The sequence below is a fragment of the Cygnus atratus genome, chromosome 15 (genome assembly GCF_013377495.2).
Source record: "Cygnus atratus isolate AKBS03 ecotype Queensland, Australia chromosome 15, CAtr_DNAZoo_HiC_assembly, whole genome shotgun sequence".
NCBI lineage: Eukaryota > Metazoa > Chordata > Aves > Anseriformes > Anatidae > Cygnus > Cygnus atratus.
In genome coordinates this window covers 4,129,953-4,149,179 of record NC_066376.1, presented here as the reverse complement: position 1 = coordinate 4,149,179, position 19,227 = coordinate 4,129,953, and the positions used below count along the sequence as shown (strand labels likewise).

At 56.9% G+C, this 19,227-nt stretch overlaps 1 protein-coding gene across 2 annotated transcripts; it reads right to left on the bottom strand.

Moving 5' to 3' along the window:
• Nucleotides 1–4,894: 4,894 nt before the first annotated feature.
• MMD2 (monocyte to macrophage differentiation associated 2) lies at nucleotides 4,895–16,804 on the bottom strand. 2 transcript variants are annotated; one of them, XM_035548893.1, is made up of 7 exons: nucleotides 16,758–16,804; nucleotides 7,367–7,448; nucleotides 6,770–6,930; nucleotides 6,296–6,370; nucleotides 5,952–6,069; nucleotides 5,422–5,547; nucleotides 4,895–5,098 (listed from the first exon to the last, which is right to left on the bottom strand). In XM_035548893.1, exons 1-7 carry the CDS (start codon nucleotides 16,802–16,804, stop codon nucleotides 4,895–4,897), a joined length of 813 nt encoding a protein of 270 aa, XP_035404786.1. The 2 variants fall into 2 exon arrangements, with proteins under 2 accessions (XP_035404786.1, XP_035404787.1); XM_035548894.1 differs by having other exon boundaries at nucleotides 5,422–5,491; nucleotides 5,968–6,069.
• Between the last annotated feature and the right edge of the window lie 2,423 nt (nucleotides 16,805–19,227).

Here is a 19,227-nt window from a genome sequence, read left to right as displayed (position 1 = left end):
GCCTCGCGGGGACGTGGCTGACCCCAAAACCTCTCTGCCAAGGATGCCACGGCAGCACTGAGCAGCCAAAGGCGGGTGAAATGGCACCCGTAGGTGCATGCATGGGGGCAACAGAGGTGGGACACCAAGCAGCGAGCCCCCGAGGCGCATGCAATGGGGGAAGGACCCAAAGGGCACGGCGAGGGGAGGCAGATCCCATGGGGGTGCAATGGGGCAGGGTTCCCGTGGGGCAGGTGTGGGGATGAGGGTGCCAAGGGGGGGTGTTAGGACAAGGGCCAGGCACGGCGTCTCCTGGCAGTGCCTTCCCCGAGGCCGGAGAGGTGCGCAGGGCAGCTCTGGTCTCCAGTGGCAACCAGACAAGCCTCAACTCTCGCTGTGTTCCTCCTGCCTCCACTTCCACAGGCGACAAACCCAAACAGCCCCCTCCGAGCAGGCAGGGAGGGGCTGGGGAGGTTTGGGGGGGCCCCACCAGGCGCATCCCACGGTGTGAAGCGAGGGGCTCTGCGCCTGTGCGCAGCGAGCGTGCCAGGAGGTGCTACCCCCAAACTAAAGATTACTAAATAAAGGGGGGGGGGGGGGGGGAGGAATAAAAATGGGGGGAGGAAAAGAGAGTTAAAAAATAAAAGGGATAACAAATTTAAAAAGGGAAATTTAAAAAAAAAAAAAAAGAAAGAAAGGAAAAAGGGGGAAATAAATGAAAAACGGGGAAAAGAATAAAAATTAGAATAAAAAAATGAAAAGGGGGGTAAATAAAAAATGAAAAAAGGAAAATAAATGAAAAAGGGAAATAAAAAAAATTAAAAAGGGCAGAAATGAAAATGAAAAAAGAGGGAAATAAATGAAAAATGGGAAAAGGGGGATTTTTTAATTTAATATTTTTTATTTTTTTTTAGAGGGGGAAATAACAACCCAAACCCGAGGGACACCGCCTGTCCCCCCCGCGCCCCCCCGGCAGGTACTCACCCGGAGCTCGGCGCGGCCCCGGCGGCTGCAGCGCCCGGAGCCGCCGGGGCTGTGCGGGGCTGTGCGGCCGCTGGGGCGGAGCGGAGGGTGCGGAGCGGAGCGGAGGGTGCGGAGCGGCCCCGCTGCGCCACCCCGCGGCCTCCGCGCAGCGCCGAGCGCCCCGCAGCATCCCCCGGTGCGGCGGGGGGGTAGCGGCGTTTGGGGGGGCCCGAAGTGGTTCGTTGTGGGGGGGGGGGAGGGGGTGCTCGTTATGGGAGGGGGGCTCGGGAGAAGAGAAGAGAAGAGAAGAGAAGAGAAGAGAAGAGAAGAGAAGAGAAGAGAAGAGAAGAGAAGAGAAGAGAAGAGAAGAGAAGAGAAGAGAAGAGAAGAGAAGAGAAGAGAGAAAAACGCAGCAAAAGAAAATAAAGTAATAAAAAATAAAATTGAATAAATAAATAAATTAAAAGTAAAATAATGTTATATAAAACAAAGCAAAGTAAACCAAAACAAAATAAATAATAGAACAAAATAAAATAATAGAACAAAATAAAGTAAAAAAAAAGGTAAAACAAAATAAAACAAAGTACAATAAACAAAATAAAACAAAGTAAAATAAAACAAAGTAAAATAAAACAAAGTAAAATAAAATAAAACAAAGTAAACTAAAATAAAGTAAAACAAAGTAAAATAAAATAGCCAAAAAGCAAAGCTCCCAGCTCAAAACCGACTCACCGAGCCCCGGGGAAGGGCGGGCAGCAGCTGGCAGGCAGGATTTGTAGCTGCACCTCCCTGCCCATGCATCGGGGCTCAGAAATGGCCACGCCGCCGGTGCGTGGGGTTGGCAGCGCGCTCAAAATCCCAGCGAGCAAGAAAGACAGGCCCGTGGGCACCGGTGTCTGTGGGGTGCTGGCTTTGTGGGGTGCCTTTGGCTGAACAGGTTGGGGCGGGGAGCAGGGAGGGATGGTGCTGAGTGATTTATTTAAAAATTAAGTTTAATTAAATTTATTTAATTTATTTTAAAAATAAATTTTAAGCTGATGGTGCGAGGGTCATGCTTTGGGTGGGAATTCCTACCAGAGAGCAGCCAGGAGGGGTCCAGCCGCCCCCTGCCCTGCGAGGCGAGGTGGAGGTCCTGGGCCAGCTGGGGGGAGAAGCTCGCGGCTGCCCCCTCCCTGGGTGTCAGGACAAGCTGCCAAGCCTCACGGCCTGCCCAGGGACCGAAATCCCCCGAGGTGCGAGCGAGAGGGCAGCCTGGGGACGTGCAGGGCCAGGGGAGGCTGCCAGGCTCCCCGGATGGGGCCAAATTCCCCCTCCAGGTAAAAGAGGAGCAGGAGGGGATGGGGAGGGGCTTTCCCTCTGCCTCCTCTGCCACCACAGCATGAAATTCCCCCTCCTGGGACCCCGGGGCAAGTCAGACAGAAAATGGGTTTATTTCCTTGCACTTTGGGGAAACTCATTCTGATTTAGCAGGCAGGCAATAGTGAGGTATCTTGGGTTTTTATTTCAGTCCTACTCCACAGGAAAACGACATTCACTAGCGTTAGCTTCCTTCGGTTTGTTTTTAATTTGTTCCAGTACCGTGTTAAATAGAAAATACCGACTGAATGAGGACGGACGGTGAAAAAGTATGAGATGCTAAAAAGGTCGCACCTCCACAGATGTCCCGAATGTTACGAGATGTTGAAAATTAGGATAAAATAGGTGACAGTGCTCGTGAAGCCCCGCTCATCCTCCCCGTGCCTACTGAGCCCGCACAGGAGCCCCCTGAGGTTGGTCGCTGTCTTGGCCCCCATTTTACAGATGGGGAAACTGAGGCATGGAGAAGGGTAGTGACTTGCCAGAGGGCAAAAATGGCAGCTTATGCTCTGAGACCACGTTTCCCTCTATTCTGACCCCAAATCACCCCACAAACTGCCCTTTGCTCAATGCACAGCTGTCTGGGGGACGCAGCAGCAGAGACCCCCACCAGTTCCATCACCTCCTGCCGCCAAAACCACCAGTCACCCCAAGAGCCATCCCATCCCGAAGGCTGCTTTGGGGCACCACAGAGAGCCCCAAGCCAGGGACGTGGGGCACAGCCCCTTGTAGGAACACTTCTCCCTATGGGTTTTCTTGCCTACCTGGTGACCACAGCCACCACGCCAGGAGGGGAAGCGTACCGAGATGCCTTCTCTTTGGTAATTTGCTGCAAAACAGCATGGCTGTGCAGAGCCGGTCCTGGGGCCGGGTCCAGGAGCTCGGCTTGGGACGAGGCTGCTGGAGGGACAGGAGATGCAGAAGGGCAGCTGCAAAGCTCCTCTGCTGGCAGCACCGCCTGAGGCTGCTGCAGCTGCCATCAATCATGGGGTGAGCAGAGCCGGTGGGACATCGATGCTCTGGGCGCTCCCGAGGAAGGTGCAGGTGGGGCTGAGGGCAGCACCAAGGTTGTGGGGCTGCATGGGACCCCGGCACACAGCAGACCCTAATATTTCTTCTGGTGTAAGTAAAACAAGGCTGAGCCTGGGCAGTTTGGACTGCAGAGTCGACGCTCAGCCCAGACAGAAGCAGTGACAAATTGCCCGAGGAGCCTGAAGAATTGCTGGAGGCTTGGCAGTATGCAGCACTTCGTTTTCCATCGAGTCTAGCTTGGCTTTTCACATCGCTGGGTGGTGGATTTCAGTCCTCAGTGGCCAATGGAGGAAAAGGAGGTGGTGTTCCCCTCCAGGTGATGTTCCCTTCCACGTGATGTTCCTATCCAGGAGGACCTGGCTGTCAGGTCCGTGTGTGCACAACCCATCCCATGTGCCAGGAAGCACCAGGCACTGCCCTCCCCACTGCCACGGGGGAACAAGTAGTCCTGTGTCCTCGTTGTCCTGCCTTGGAGAGCACCGTGGAGCCATGTTTGGGTGTTTAAAAACTGAGCATCGCTAGGATCTCCCCATCACAGCTCACCTCTGAGCATCACCCAGGTGCATCCCTTCCCTGCAGTGTTCCTGGGAATGCCAGAAACCCTCCCAAAGTGGATTTAAATCTGATGATGAGCAAGAGGCTGCCACAAGCCTGGAAACCATAAAACAGGACCAGAGGTGGCAGGCAGCCAGGCCTGTGGTCCTAATTCAAGGAGTTTCCCTTCCTTCCTCAAGAAGAAAGAAAATACCCTTACAGAGACAAACTGAATGCATCCTGACAGACCTTGGGAGCCTCCTCTCCGACGGGCAGAGGCCCACATGTGGCAGAGGCTGAGCGGGGCCATGCCTTGGGGTGCCACCAGTACTGAGACCAGTGAGGAAAACCAAGAGCCCCAGGGAGAAAATGTCAGGGGGTGGGGGGCTCCGAGGGCCCGCCTAGGAGCAGTGCACCAGGTTGTGCGCTTAACACTGGCTCGGAGAAAGGGTTCTGCAGTGCCCTGGGAGGCTGGGGGGCCCTAGAAGAGGTTCAAGTTTTAATCACGTGTAAGGCTTTGATGACTCTGGACCTTCCCGTTGAGAAGGCCACAGGGACCTGGAGCATCGCTGGGTGCTGCCGGCTCTGCCCCGCCACTGTGGGTTATGGGGATGGCAGCGGGTGACCCACACCAAGGGCTCCAGTAGCCAAACCCAGGTTGTCACCGGCCAAGTGCAGGGTGTGGGGTCAGGGCCCCTGCTCCCATAGGATGCTCGGGGTCAGCGGGGTGCGCAAAGCCTCCCCTAAAACCCCGCAAGTAGGTTGTTCCCCTGTTGCCCCCTCGGTTGGTCACTGTGTTACAAAAACTTTGCCTAAAAACAAAAAATAAACCGTTCACAAGGTTAAAAAAAAAGAAGAAAAATCTGTTTAAAATCAACCTTCAGGCTCTTCTGTCTGTGTGGGAAGGCTCTTCTGTCTGTACCCACAAGGACAGCAGGTGGCTTCGGGGCAAGCCCACAGCCTGGGCTCCCCTCCCTGTCCCCCTTTCGTCCCCATGTCCCCTCTGAGGTGAGCAGTGTCCTTAAGGCACCTATCGGGGCCTTTTGGCCTCCAGCGCGCTGGGCCGGTAGAGGTACCTCCAGATGGCGTAGTAATGGATGCCGGCTCCAATGGCCACGAAGAGGTGCCAGATGGCGTGGGCAAAGGGGATGCGGCCGTCGCTTTTGAAGAAAACCATGCCCAGGCAGTAGGAAAGCCCGCCGGCCACCAGCTCCGGGAGGCCATCCCTGTTGGGCTGCGAAAAATAAAAGCATGGAGGCAGTGCGGTCACAACCCGAAACTTCCCCCTGGCTGCGAGGAGCCCGGCTCTGCCTTCTCCTCATCCTCCCATCCCGCAAGGAAGCCCTGGACTTTGCTGCAATGCTCTCAACATGACACAGCCCCCATAGGACGTCCTCTGGAGGTGCCCACTGCATGCATCTGGGTGTGCTGGGCACCCAAATCACACGTCTGGAGATCCCCTCGCCCACCACAGGGCTGCCTCCGGGCCGCACCACGCCAACCCCCTGGGGACAACCCAGCCCCACTGGGCCCGCGAGCTCCCCAGTGGCGGCTTACCATGGAGAGGATGACCACGGCGGGGAAGAAGCCCATGATAACGTAGCACACCAGCTCCACCAGCTTGTACCTGCGACCGACGGAGGAGGCAGGGCTGAATTTTATGCTTATCGTACCCAGACGCTGCTATAGGGAAAGGGGTGGCGGTGCCACCACGGCGGGTCCCATGTCGCCGTGGGAGCCCACAGCGGGTGGCCCTGCACAGAACTGGCTCTGGAGCTGAACAGCTTGAAGGCAGGGCTCCAGGAAGGCTTTGGGGGCCGTTTCCTTTCTATTTGGTGCCACCCCGTGGAAGAACCCACTCATGGCACAACGTCCTTGCTCCCACGTCCCTGCCAGCAGGGCTGTGGCCTCCCAAAAATAAGATGTGGGTGGGAAAGGACACGGTTCAAGGGAGCCCTCCACTGCCTGCTGGCCTGGGGGGCTGCCCAGGACCCCCAAATCTGTCTGTCCGTCTGTGTCCATCCTTCCTGCTCTTCCGTCAGGGCACTAAGGGGGGGAAGGAAGAGCAGGGCTGGGCTCTGCGGGGCCAGTGCAGGTACTGACCGCTCATGGAAGAAGAAGACGTAGACGGTGCCGACCGATGCCATGATCCAGATGATCCAGCGCATGTGGGAGGCCCAGGGCCCCAGCTCCCGCAGGTTCAGCCTGCAAGACCCAGGGCTGCGGTGAGCTCGGCGGCACCCCGAGGTGGGCTGCGGGACGGGGGCGCGGGGAACTGCGGCCCTCACCCCATATGTGTCCCAGAACAGCCCTCCTGACCCATAACATCAACAGACAGGGGTTGGAATACGGAGAATAGGAAGGAAAGTGGGAAGCCTTTATTGCTGGGATGCTTTTCTCCCCTCTGGCAGAGCCAAGCCAGGGCACTCACCAGGGAGCGTACGAGGCGGCGATGAAGAAGTAGATCACCATCCTGTCGAACATGTGCAAGCAGTGCTCCACGGTCCTGTGGGACAGACAGACAGACAGGTCAGAGCCTGCGGCACCGCGCATGCAAGGTGTGCTGTAAAACCAGATACTTTAAAAAAATAATAAAAAATAAATGATGCGCTTGAAAATAAATGACATAAATAATAAAATATATTATATTAATAATAAAATAAATGATATAAAATAAAATAAAACGATATAAATAATAAAATAAATTATGTAAAATGAAATAAATTATATAAATAATAAAATAAATTATATAAAATAAAATAAATGATATAAATCATAAAATAAATGATGCATTGAAATGCTGTTTTCTATTGACATAGCTCAGAAAAGCCTTTGACCAAGGCGCTGCCAGGGCTCTGGAACTGTTGTCCCCCCCCCCAGAGCCATGAGCAGGCAGGGCTGGTACCTGAGGTGCCTCTTCTTCCAGGAGATGGTGTGAAAGATGGTGGAGACGATGAAGAGGCTGGACAAGCCAAAGCCATAGATCCAGGCCGAGATGGTCTCCCACTGGTCGTCGGAGAGGATGTAGAGGATGGAGCTGCCGAGGATGCTGGGCAGGATCCAGAACTGGAAGGGAGAAGCAAGCCGGTTGCTCACAGTCTGCATTTCCACCAAGCAGATACAGTGCGGTCCCTGCTTTTCCTTTCAGGTGTCTTTATTTTAGCTTCTGGCCGAAGCCACCACCCGTAAGGGGCAGGCTGGGTTTCTCCCCATGTGGGGCAGCTCCAAAAGAGCTTCTCCAAGTGGAGGAAGGCACAAGGAGAATGTGTGCCTGCTCCACTAGGGCCATCCCACAGGGCCATCACACACCAGCCTCCCATGGCAGCTGGAGGAGTAAGAAGAGCATCCCTGGAGCACCAGGTGCTCATCCCACCCCCTGGACCCTCAGGAGGTGTTTTTAGGTGGCCCTTGGGGTGTCCCAGGTGGTCCCCCAGGGCTGAGCACTGTCCTTCACATGGGGACAGGGACAGGGACAGGGACAGGGACAGGGACAGGGACTAACCGCATGGGTAGCACAGTTGGCTGCGTGCTCGTACTCCGTCGGCTGGTACCTGCAGTTGGAGGGGACACGGTGATTCATGAACCTGCAGCGAGGAGCGGGGAGAGAAACACAGTCAGGGGACGGCACACGGGGGAAAGGTTTTTGGAAGGCTCTGAGCAAAGTGACCCCATGGCAGCAGTGGGCAGGAGGCAGGAGAAAGCTGCAAGGGTGGATGGATGAGGTGTGGAGCATCGCCCAGGGCAGGGTGTGGGTGACAACCAGCTCCTGTAACACTGGCACCTCTCCCCATCTCCATTTCACAAGTGGAAAAACAAGCAGCGTGCAGCAACCCGATCTGGTTACCCTGCTGGAAACAGCCCGGAGCTGCTGGGCAGAGCACGGCACAGCCCCACAGCGGAGAACAGGGCACATGGGGCTGGGGGGGGACCTGCTGTGGGGCTGTGACCACCCAGCGATGCCACCCCACGTCACAGCAGCCTGAGTCCCACCAGGGCATCCCCAGCAATGCTTTGGCTGCTGGGTCCCACCTGCACCCCCCCAAAGCCCCCCGCACGTGACCCAGCACTGATTGCTGCCGGGGGAAGCCCTGCCGTGCTCCCTCAGAAACTTTTATCTTTTTTTTTTCCTGTTTCTCTCAGATTCAGAGAAATCAGATTGCTCTCGGCGCGTGGAGGAACGTATCGATTGCTGCCGTCGGATCAATGGACACACGCAGAGCAATAAAAGCAGTGCCAGCGGGAGGCTCAGGACAGCCGGGTTCGGGGGCTGCCCTGCAGGAGCTGGTCCAATTGCTTCCTGACCCCATTTGCTCCCAGTTCCAGCACCATCTGCAGCGCATTTCTGCACCCAGCCGGCAGCTCGGGGGGAGACAGGACCTTGCTGCGGGGTTGGGGTGACCCTGGGGTGGTGGGAAGGTGCTGGAAGCCCCCGAAAACCCATCCCTGAGCCACCACCCATGGGCATCTCCTCCGAGCATTTCACTGGTGTCCATGCAAAGAAATCCAGCTTGTGTTAAAGGACTCGGACAGCGAGGCTTGAGCGTGCACGTGGGTTTGGCTGCAGCACGCCCGGGTGTGCGAGGTGGTGCCCAGCAGGCGGCGGTGACAGCCCGCGAGGGGACCCTGTCCCCAGCCCTGCGCTCACAGCAGGACCCAGGAACAACGCACGCAGGAGTCTGGCCATGTGTCGTGTGTCCCCCCCCCCCCCCCCCCCCCCCGAATACCTCCAGTTAAGATGGACAAACAGGGGCTCAGCTACCCGTGTGCTGAAAATAGAGGGGACGGCGCTCGCAAGGCACGAACAGGATTAGACCCTGGGCTAAACCGAGGGCGTCTGTGGCTGGGAAGCAGCCGAGCATCCCCGGGGCTGCCACCTCCACCCTGGGGCTGCCACCTCCACCCTGGGGCTGCCACCTCCATCCTGGGACTGCTACCTCTGTCCTGGGGCTGTCAGCTCTGTCCTGGGGCTGCCACCTCCACCCTGGGGCTGCCACCTCCATCCCAGGGGACACAAGGGACCCCTCCCAATCCAGCCACCCCCTGGCTGGAGTCCCCGTGCCCCAGCCACGTTCCCCCTGCAGGAGGCCACTGCTGTCCCCACGTTGCCTGGAGACTGTCCCCAGCTCCCCTTCACTCTCTGCTTCTCTTTCTTTTCCCTTTTAATAAGAAGAAGGGGGGGGGGGGGGGGGGGAGGAGGACAAAGGCCCAGACATCCCGCGTGACGTCGCAGTTGCTGGGGAAACACGCGCAAGGCCTTTTCCTTGAATGTATTTGTTTTAACAAAGCCCTGTGCCATCTGCCCCTCCATCCCAGACCCACGGTGGTTGCTGTTAGGGGCAGTAATGGGGAGCTGGGGGGGGGGGGGAGCTGGTTCCCATAGCCCCCCCCCAGGACCCTTGGGCAGGGTAGGGGCTGAATTCCCTCCCTCGCACGCACCGCACGGGGCACCCCGCTGCCCCCATGGGCAGCCTGCTTTTCCTGGAAGGTGAAATGGCCTCAAAGAGCTTGGGGTTTTGGGGTCTCTGAGGAGATTGCCCCTGTTTTCCTGTCCTGCTTCCTAATGAGCATCATCCTGCAAAGGACTGGAAATGGATGCGGGCTCTGCATCCCACCACCCGCATGGGGATGCAGTGAGGCCGGGTTTGCTCCAGGGTGCAGGAAGCCACAGGCAGGAGGTTGCATATGGACTGTCACAGTTTCTGTGCATTTCAGCAAGCTCTTTATGGCTGCAAAGTCCAAATGGCACAGAAAAGTTTAAAACCTGCACAGCAGGAGCCTGCCCACTTCCCAGGGACGTGCATGAGAAGCAGCCCCAGGGGCTCAGCACGGCTCCAAGGCTCCCAGAACTTTTTTCTCCCAGTGCTGGGGGCGACGAGTACGGGTTGTTCATCGCTGCCCCGGGGTTTTTGCCTGCCCTCCTTGTGCCTGCTTTCCCCTGGCCCCTTGCCCGAGGAAAGACACTGAAAAGGGCCAATGCACCCGGCTCCAGCCGGAGGAACAAAGAGCCCCTTGTCCCAGGCAGCCAGGGCAAAGTGCAGAGCCGGCTTCCCAGGCTTGTCCTTTTCTCCTTCTCTTTCTCCCACTCTGTTTTTCTGTGGGTTTGGGTTGGTTTTGGTTTTTTAAAGACTTCTCTCCAAGAACAAAGTTCTGACCTCAAAAAATCACGCAGATCCGCCCGGCTCTTGCTTTGCCAGGCTTGGGGGAGAAGAAGGTAAAAATGGGATTAAATTAAATTATTCCTCAGGACGGCTCGTGTGGGAGCACTGGAGTGCATGAGCTCTCCCGGGGGCACCTGGGGACCCTGACACACTGAGAGGCAGAGCTGGGGGACACCATGCAGAAAAGATGACCCACAGGGGAGGAACGGAGCTGCTATACGTCCAGCTATACGTGTGCCACATCCTGTGCATCGAGGCCATGGCTGTGACAAGGGCCCCATGAAGCAGGTGATGCTGGCCAGGAGCTCACAGGTGATGGGAATCTCCCCAAGCAGCTCATGGCAATAGGTTTCACCTGTGGATGGCCTAGAAAAGGGCCAGGTTGGCTCAGGTTTTGGTTTAATGTCCTCAGAGGTGGGGGCTGGCTTGTTGTGCATCTGCACCCTCTTGCCCAAGGAGCTGGGGTGTCTCCAGGCTGAGTGAACCAGAAGGCTTTCTTCCCCTTCTTGTGGCTGTCACGGCTGCTTTTGAAATAGCAGAGGGGCTGCTGAGGGATTGTATCCTGATGGTGGCATCCTGCCAGGAAGGATGGAGGAAGCAAAAGGAGATGCTGGTGGTGGGGGTAAGTCCTGCTTTGGTCCTTCTGGTTGTCCCTTGGTAGAGTGAGGCTCAGGACCACATGTGTTGCGATGCCTGCGGTGACAGTGATGGAACAGATGTGGTCCTGCAGGGCACAGCAGCCCCTGGACCCTCTCATTTCTTGGTCTGGATTTGCCCTAATGAGCCTGGAGGCAGCACGCCTGGTGCAAAAGCCGGGGCTTGATCCTCAGGGTTGTGCCCATGCGTGAGCTCCTGTGGCATCCCCGTAAGCTGGGGCTTGGTGTGTGCTCTGCTTCTGCCCTGTAATCTGGTAATGCTCCAGCTGTGGTCCCTGTAAGAGGCTTCATCCCTCAAGCTCCTCTGCAGCTCATAATTAGCTCCTGAAGGTGCAGAGCAGGGCCCTGCACACTACTGATGCTTTCCATGGGGAAGCGCAGAGGCTGACGCTGCCCGGCCGTCTGCGGAGCCACCCACATGGGTGCTGTGTGGTGCCCTGATACCAAGCTGGAGCCTCTGTTCCTGAGCCTGTTTCTTGATGCCTGCCTGCTCCCACATGAACATATGGTGCTCCTGGTTTGGGAAGCTGAGCTGTGCGTGCTGTGAGCTCTCAGGCTGGCTCCCAGGCTGATGGAGAGGGGTCAGGCAGGACGAGCCTGTCCGTGGGCTTCTGCTTTGACCCCAGCCTGTCCCGTGTGAGCAGGGGCAGGAGGGCTGATGGCACAAGCTGGCACAGCATTTTCTTGTGTGCATTTTATTTTCTGCTTCCTGGCAGCATGCGAAAAGCTGACAATTTGCACAGGGAGCATTGAGCATCCCAGCTAGAGCAGCATTTGGGTAGGCCACCAGCAGATGACCAGGTTCCTGCAGCAACCAGCCCCCGGCGCAAGCCCTGTTTCCCCAAAGCAAGGTGGATTAGGCTGCAGGTCAAATGCTCGCTTACCACCTCTGACTGTCCCATCTCAATTTTTCTCATTTCCAGTGCTCTGACACATGGGAGTGTGCTGGGCTGGCACTAAGCAGTCCTCATGCTGCAGGCTGAGAGATGCTGAGCGAGCCCCCTGCTGCCTTAGAGATGCCCCCTGATGGCCCCAACTGTCCACCTTCCCATCCTCTATATATAGATATTTATTTTTCTCTCTGGCAGACTTTCTGCTCTCTAGATAGACAGCCTCTAACTCTTCCAAGGCAATTCACAACCCTGCAACTCCAGCAGAGCCGCTTGTTTATTCGCGACAGATGGGATCGGGGAGTGTTTCCCAAATTACTTCCCGAGCTGGGACTTCTTGTTTCATTTGGTGCTCGGGAGACCTCAGACAACAGCTGATTAGTCACAAAATGACGTCCCAGGTGCTCGGTGAATGTTAGGAGGGCTGCTTCCAGAGCTGAAACCTATTATTCCCTGTTTGCTTGTTTGGGAAGCCGTTGTGCATGATCCTCGCCTGCAATACCTCAAGCACAGAGGACAGGGGGACAGATCCTGAGTAGGCTCAGCTTGGCTGAGCCCCACAGCAGCCAGGAGCGAGCATGGTGGCCCTGTGGTGCAGAGGCATGGGGCAGGCTCCAGCCTTCATCCCTGGCTCTCTGGAGACCCAGCCTCTACCATGCCATGGGATTAGTGTGCGGGTTGCTGTTCCTCAGGTCTGTAAGGTGTCCCCGTAGCATCCCCAGGGAAATGTGGCCTTGGTCTCACCGGGGACTCCAGGGTGCTACTGAGCAGATATCTGTAAATAATTCAGTAAATGTCTCTGGGGGATCATGCATTTCAGCAGCCAGGGAGGCAGGTACTGTGGTTTCAGTCAGGATTATTTGCATCAAAGAGCAGGGCCCTGATGTACGGGTACCAGCTGGTGCTGCTGAGCGCGGAGGGAAGCACTGCCCCATTACTGAGCTCCCTCTGCATAAATATCAAATCCTCCCCTCACCAGCAGCAAGCCTGGACTCCAAACTTCAGCAGGAGAGCAGCCTTGGACCCAAACTTCCCTAAAGCTCAACTAATTGGTGTCTGAAGCAAGCAGCAGGACTGTGATGCTCGTAGTACTTGGTCTCACCATCAGAAAGTGCTGTGTATCACATCAAGTCCCCCTGACCATGGACTATGACAGCTATATGGAAATAATATGAGCACTATGGAAATAAATGCTGAGGTTTGATTTCCCCTGGAAAGCTCCAAGGGGAGGTCTGGCAGAGCCCCACATCCCGTGCACATCGCTCCGCCGCGTGGGGCAGCGGCTTGTGTTTTCCACGTGCCTCGCTGACTGCTATCTCCTGAAACAGGCCGGGGCGAGCCGTGCCAAGGAATCACACCAGGCTGACACCCAACACCCGCTGAAGGATGGAAAACCTGTCCTTCCCAGGGGCACGAGGCTCGGGGGCTCAGCTCAGCCGCTGCTGCCCGTCTCTGTGCAGCGATTCCTGCCTAGGCCCTGACCCTCCCAGGGGAGAGGAATGAGGGGCTTGGGGGATGGTCCCCACCTCCTGCCAGCTGTGCAGGTGATGCTCAGAGCACTTGTTGCCTTCCAAACACCTGGATGCAATAAGAGCTGCCCTTAGCACACTGAGAACTGCCAGTAAGGAATCCTACCGGTGCTGTCTTAAGAGGGTATCTGAGTCAAACTGCCTCCGAAGGGTGGCTAATAGCCGATTTCTGGTGAGATGGGGTGATCCTGTTTTTCATTAGGTATTTCTAGGGGCCTCCCCATCTCCTGGGTCAGCACCTCGGTAGCTGAGGGTGGCGTTGGAGGTGCTGCTGGGCACGGTGCAGACCCCGAGCAGCTCAGAGCTGCCACATGGATGCTGGAAGCGTTTCCCCTCTCCCTGCTCGATCCCACGTGGGCTGTGGGGGAAGCAGAGCTCTTGGAAAGCATCTCTGTGCGTGTGGGAGCAGGCGAGGGCTGTTTGTGCTTTCTTTGCGAAGGAAAATGGGATCAAACCCTCCCAGTGCAGTAGCTCTGCCCAGGCTGTCAGTGTTTTCTTTGCATGTTTGAGGACGGAGCACCCCGATGTCCCCTCTCCTTCCTACTCCTGCTGGTTTTCCCCTCCCTTTCTTCTCCCGAGGTGCTGGAGGATGGGGTCAGTGATCATCATCTGGCTCGGTACACAAGGAAGCTCTTCCCAGCTGCCTCCCATCAGACCCAGTGGACTTTTTGGGCAAATACAGAGCTCAGATCTCCATCCCCTCGTGCTGGTGAGGAGGTGGCAGTGTCCTCACTGCAGGCACCAGGCAGGTGAGGATGAGCCTGGAGCCACCTGCAGGGGCTCCTGCTGCTTCTGGGCTCTGAATCCATGTGGAATTTCCTTGGCTTGCAGGGCAAGACAAGCAAATGCAAGAAGACTTGGAGCCTTCTACGTGGGCAAATCAAATCCTGAACTGCTGTCAGTTAATTACAATGATTCAGTGCCCTGTGCAGCCTGCAGCTCCCCACAGAGCCCTTGCCCCAGCTGCTCCAGAGCTGCAGGAGCTGGTCAGATGCAGCAGCTCCCTCCGTAATTGCGTTTCCTTTCAATTATGGCTCTCGCTGGCCCGAGCCTGGGAAGCATTTCGTGTGTCTGTGGGCAGACTGGCTCAGCTACGCTTCCTGCCTGCATGGCTGGCAGGCAGGCACCTGGCCACGACTGAATCCAGGGTGAAAAGCGAGCCAAGCAGCGCCGGCGGTGATGTGCAGGAGGTATCGGTTACTGGCCCGGGGTGACCCGGCCGGGGAGTTTCAGGGATGATGTGACTGGCACCCATCTGTTGCTCTGCGGGGAAACCAGCACTGTTAGCTGGGAGAAAGGAGGAGAAATATGGGGGAATAACCGTCAGGTGGCTGGTAAAACAGGAGGAATTGCAGCTGCGTGCACGCTGTAACTGCGTGCTGGTGCCGTGGCTGAAGTCACATCAGGCAGGGGATGGAGATCTGGAAACACCCCAGTGCCCTCCAGCCCTGAATTTTCTCCCCGTGGTTCTCCAATCACTCCTGCATTGATCCCACTGCCTTTCATCTCCTCGTTCAAAGCCCGGTGCCTTTGCTGCAGCTCTCACACAACAGGTCTTTCATCGTGATGCCGTATTTTATTTATCCCCGTTGGCAGGTGTATTGATGGCCAAGTTCCTCCTTTCTTGGTCCTCTCTCAAAATTAGATAAAAAGACATTAAAAATGAATCTGTTCCAGGCTTTTCCATCACAAGGAAAACTTTTGGGTGTATATTTTTTTTTTCAAAGGGCTGAGGAGATAAGAGTTTCTCATCCTCTGAAAAGATAAGCAAGATGCTTTGATGCCTTGAAGGGCACATACCTCCTTCGTGTCTTGTGCTTCTGTGAGCCTGTGGCTCCTGCTCACACCAGTCCCCATCCCAGAGCCTGGTCCCCAGTATGTGTAGGGGAGCTGAGAGTGCATCCCTGGCACAAAGGAAGGAGGATATTTGGGGTATTTCTTGGGACGTGGCACAGCAGAGCATCTGTGCAGTGAGGAGGGTGGGTGCGAGGAGCCTGGAGGGACGGGGATTAGCCACCGGTTATTTTTAAGCACCAGGCTAAGAGGATCTCTGCGGTGATGTAGGAATCTCCAGGCAAATATCACGCGCTGGTGACCACATCAGCAAGTCTTGGGGTGAAAGTCAAGGAATGCCCCATCCCCATCCGCACCTGGTCCTGTGCGTGGGCTCCTGCGATGCCCTCTCTAACACCTGATGCCTCTCTTTAGTAAGTTGTCTCCGTAAAGGACCACGGTGAGGCTTGAGGATGCTGGTTTGGGAGAAAATCAAGGCTCTAGGCTGGCAGATGGCTTGTGCTGGGGGGCAGCTCCTGCTCTGCTTGCCAGCCCCCAAAGCCCAGCCTCCACAGAGCAAACGTGCGGTTTGCCTCCTGCTGTGGGGGCACCGAGCTTGGCTCGGCTCCGTCCCCACCAGCCCTGTCCTTTGCGTGCCAGCTGGGGCGGGGGGGGGGGGGGGGAAGCTTGAATTCTGTTTTTTTTCCCCAAGGATTTTTGGGCCAGGTGCGTTGTGCAGACCTGTTGGCTGCCTCTGCATCTCCCCCAGCTGAAGGTAACCCGGAGGCAGCCACAGCATCAGACTGGTCCTTGAGCAGGGGCACGCGGTGCTCAGGCAGCTTTTGGAGGTGCAAGCACAGATTTTTCCCTGTGGGACGGCTGGAAAAAGAGGAGCTGGTGGCTTGGGGAGGACGGGAGGTCTCCAGCACAGGGAAACATGCCTCAGGGTGCTTCTGTGTGGAGTGACCAGCACCACTCCTCTCCAGATCTCTTTTATCTGCCTCTAACAGCACCACTGGGAGGTTGGTAGGGGTGAAATCAGAGCTGAGTGCCCCCAGGGACCGCCCCACCCCAGTGGTTTCTCTGAAGTGACAAAAATGTCCCCGCTGTGGTCACAGGGGTTGGGGACAAAGCCTGTCCTTGGTGCCAGACCCCTGGAAGCCCCCCCCCAGCACCCTGGCCAGGCATCGAGTAGCCTTTGGGTCCCCCCCAAGCAGATAACGCCTCAAGGTTTCCTAACAGCCCTGGGGAAGGATCCATCATGGTGCACCCCATGCCAGCCCCCTGGGAGCCTGAAATCCCCGGGTATAGGCTGGGGGGGCCAGCTGGGCGCAGTGGGACCCCGGGGTGACGTTGGGACCCCCATGGGGAGCTGGCGCCCAGCGGTGGGGTCTGTCCCTGCTGAGAGCTGGGCTCCCGGTGCCCCAGCAGGGGGAGGACAGATGTGAAGCTAAAGCCAGCGTGGACCAGGGGAAGTCCAGGACTGATCCTTAAACCCAGCACCACCCCGAGCACCAACTTGGTCAGGATCCCTTTGTCCTGGCTGGTGGATTTTGGGGTTAACACAGCCAAACAGCACCCCAATGACCCGCAAACCCCAACCCTGCTCAGCCCCTCCAGGGAGCGAGGGGTCCCGGGGATGCTCTGAATCCCTGAGGGAGGCAAAAAGGCAGGTATCCTCATCCCGAAAGACACAGTGTGCCCGCAGGTGAAGGGAGCAGCCCGCGCCTGCCCCGGGCTTTGAGGCACTCAGCATCTTTTGGAGGTCCCTTAGGGCTCGGTTTGGGATTTGGCCGGAGCCCTGCAGCGGGGCAGGGGCTGGGTGCCGTCCCGGGGAGCTGCCAGCGCAGAGCGGAGGGAAGGAAAACACCGCGCCGAGGGCTTTACCTGGCGTAACGCGTCTTCTGGAAGTCCAGGACTCGGGACACGAACATCTCGGCGCTGCCATGGGCGTCCCGGGCCGGCGGAGGGATGCAGCCACGGGCGGCTCAACGCGGAGCGAGGCTCCCGAGGGTCCCCGAGCCCCCCGAGGGCAGCGATGCCCTGGGGACCCACGGCAACTTCATGGGCTCCCGTCAGGGCTGGGGTGTTCGTTGGCGGGGCTGAAATGCTGAGGAGGAGAAGCGGAGGCCAGCCTCGCCCCCCCCCTGTTGCACAAGAGAAGAATACAAGGGGAAAAAAACAAAGGCGACCTAAGGGAGGCAGCCGGCGAGGGAGCCAGCCCTGCTCGCAGCCAGCAAATGGGCAAAGATGAGGAGGAGAAGAAGGGGGGGGGACACAAATCCTGTCCCGCTCCGCCTGGCCGCAGCAACCTGCACGCTCTCCCTTATCCACCCAGACAGCTCTAAGCACGGCTAAAAATACCCCCTCCTGCCACCCCCGGCGGATCAAATAGCAGCAGTTTGGGATTGAAAACGTAATTAAAGCACGGCGGGGGGATGGAGGGAGCGGCAAGCAGCCAACTGTGGGTCCCAGGTCCGAGGCATCCCCGCCAGCCCCGGGGCAGGGCCAGCCCACCCCGACATCCCCGGGGAGTTGCTGGGTTTGGCTTTGCTTTTATTTATTAGATCTGAAGGATTTTGTTCATTATTTTCCAGGGCCTCAGGCAGGGCTGGGTGGTTTTGTCCCAGCCTGGGGAATTCATGCTTGTCTCCATCCAAAGCCTTCGTCCCCTTCCCGTCCTCTCCATCATCCCACGGCCCCCAGAGGACTGCATGGCCGTGCTGGGGGGAGGTGAGATGCTGACTTATTTCTGAGGTTGGGATGCTCAGAGCGGGGATGTAAAGGGGTTTTGGAGATTTGTCTGCAGCCGCCATTGTGCCCACCTCGTACCAGGGACCGTGGGTGCCTTCAGGACAGCAGGTAAGGGACAAGAAATGTGACAGGAGGCCAGCAGCACCTGGGAAAGGAGCTCATCTCCCCAGCATGACCCGTCCTTGCTGAGGTTGTAATAATGTTTGTGGAAGGAAGGTGGAAGAGGCACGGACATCTCCACCTGAAGGGTCAGGCTCATATGGCCACTTCCATGGGAAATCAATCGCACACCTCTCCCCAAAACTGAAACAATTAAAAATTTCCTAGAGCACACCACTTCCCATCAGTTCCAAATCATGTTTTTAAGATATTTTTTGTGTACAGATGAACCCTAAATCCCTAGAGAGAGAGGCACACGTGTGCCCCTTAATTCAAGGCATGAATAAATCCCCTGCAACCCCTTCCAAATGCAGCCCCGTCCCCACACAGGGGGGATGCTCTGCGTGCCTCCGTGTGGTGCAATAGGATCTGGGATCCGGCGGATCCAGCCTCCCTGCACAGTTCTCATTATGGATCCAAGCCACCCCGGGGGGCCAGGCTGGGGACAGCGGGATCTGGGACAGCCAAACCCCGCTGAGGGTGGCAGGTCCAAGGCACGATGCGGAGTGAGATCATTCCCAAACCTCTCCCACGCTCTGCCACCGAGCTGGGAAGGTTGTTTTTTTTTTCAAATTCCTTCCTTCAAGATGACGAGGCTTTGGCAAAGGTTATTTAATGATGCCTGTTCCCTGCTTTACCTTTCTCCGGGCCTGGATGGGGGAGGAAGGGAAAGCAGCAAGGAACCACGTTGAACAAAATAACCCCAGCCCCTGAACCCCCAGCCGGGGGTGCTGACGGAGGGCACCTGAAGCGAACCGTCAGTCCCAAAATAGATCCGTCTCAGAGGGCAAAAGGCAAATTGAATGAAAAATAAGTTACTATTTTTGAAGCCTGGCTCCAGTTGTTATGGCAACGAAAGCCTCATGAATCCTGCTGCGGAAGGGCTCCAGCACCAGCGCTGCCTCCAGAGCGGACGGCTGGGAGCTGCTGGGTGCTGGGACCAGTACCGGACCCGTACTGGTCCCGTACTAGCCCCACACCAGCCTGGATGCATCCCCTCCCCACCTGGAGGCTTCCTCGAGCATTGTCTGGCCACCATGCCTGCTTGTCCTTCCTCCCCCATCCCTGGCTCTCTCCCCACTTCCTCGCAAAGATCTGATAATTGCTGATTATGGTACTGCCAGTTTCCTAATGATGGGGTGCTCTGAATGGCATTTTGGTAATGTCACCAAATGGGGGTTCTTGTGTAATCAGAGGAACAGGTCATGAAGCCTCCCCCAAAACATGCAAGGTCCCAAATTGTGCAGGCGTCCCACAGCTGGAGACACCTCTGGGCCAGGTCCCAGCAGGATCCTGGCCATTAATGGGTGCAAATAACCGTGATTTTGGGCATCATGGTGGTGGCACTGGGCTGCCTCGGCAGTGCTCATTGCAACCGTGGCTCCCCACAAGGTTTTCCCCGGGATTCAGCTGATGGAGCCAGCAAGTAAGAAAGGAGCTGGAG

Bases quoted from the DNA above. Each gene is read 5' to 3' on its own strand.
- MMD2 (XM_035548893.1), bottom strand. From the start codon at position 16,804: ATGTTCGTGTCCCGAGTCCTGGACTTCCAGAAGACGCGTTACGCCAG. The intron at 6,931-7,366 runs GTTAGTCCCTGT...TCTCCCTTCCAG, and splicing joins CCAACTGTGCTACCCATGCG to TTCTGGATCCTGCCCAGCAT. The intron at 5,099-5,421 runs GTAAGCCGCCAC...TATTTTTCGCAG, and splicing joins CCGTGGTCATCCTCTCCATG to CCCAACAGGGATGGCCTCCC.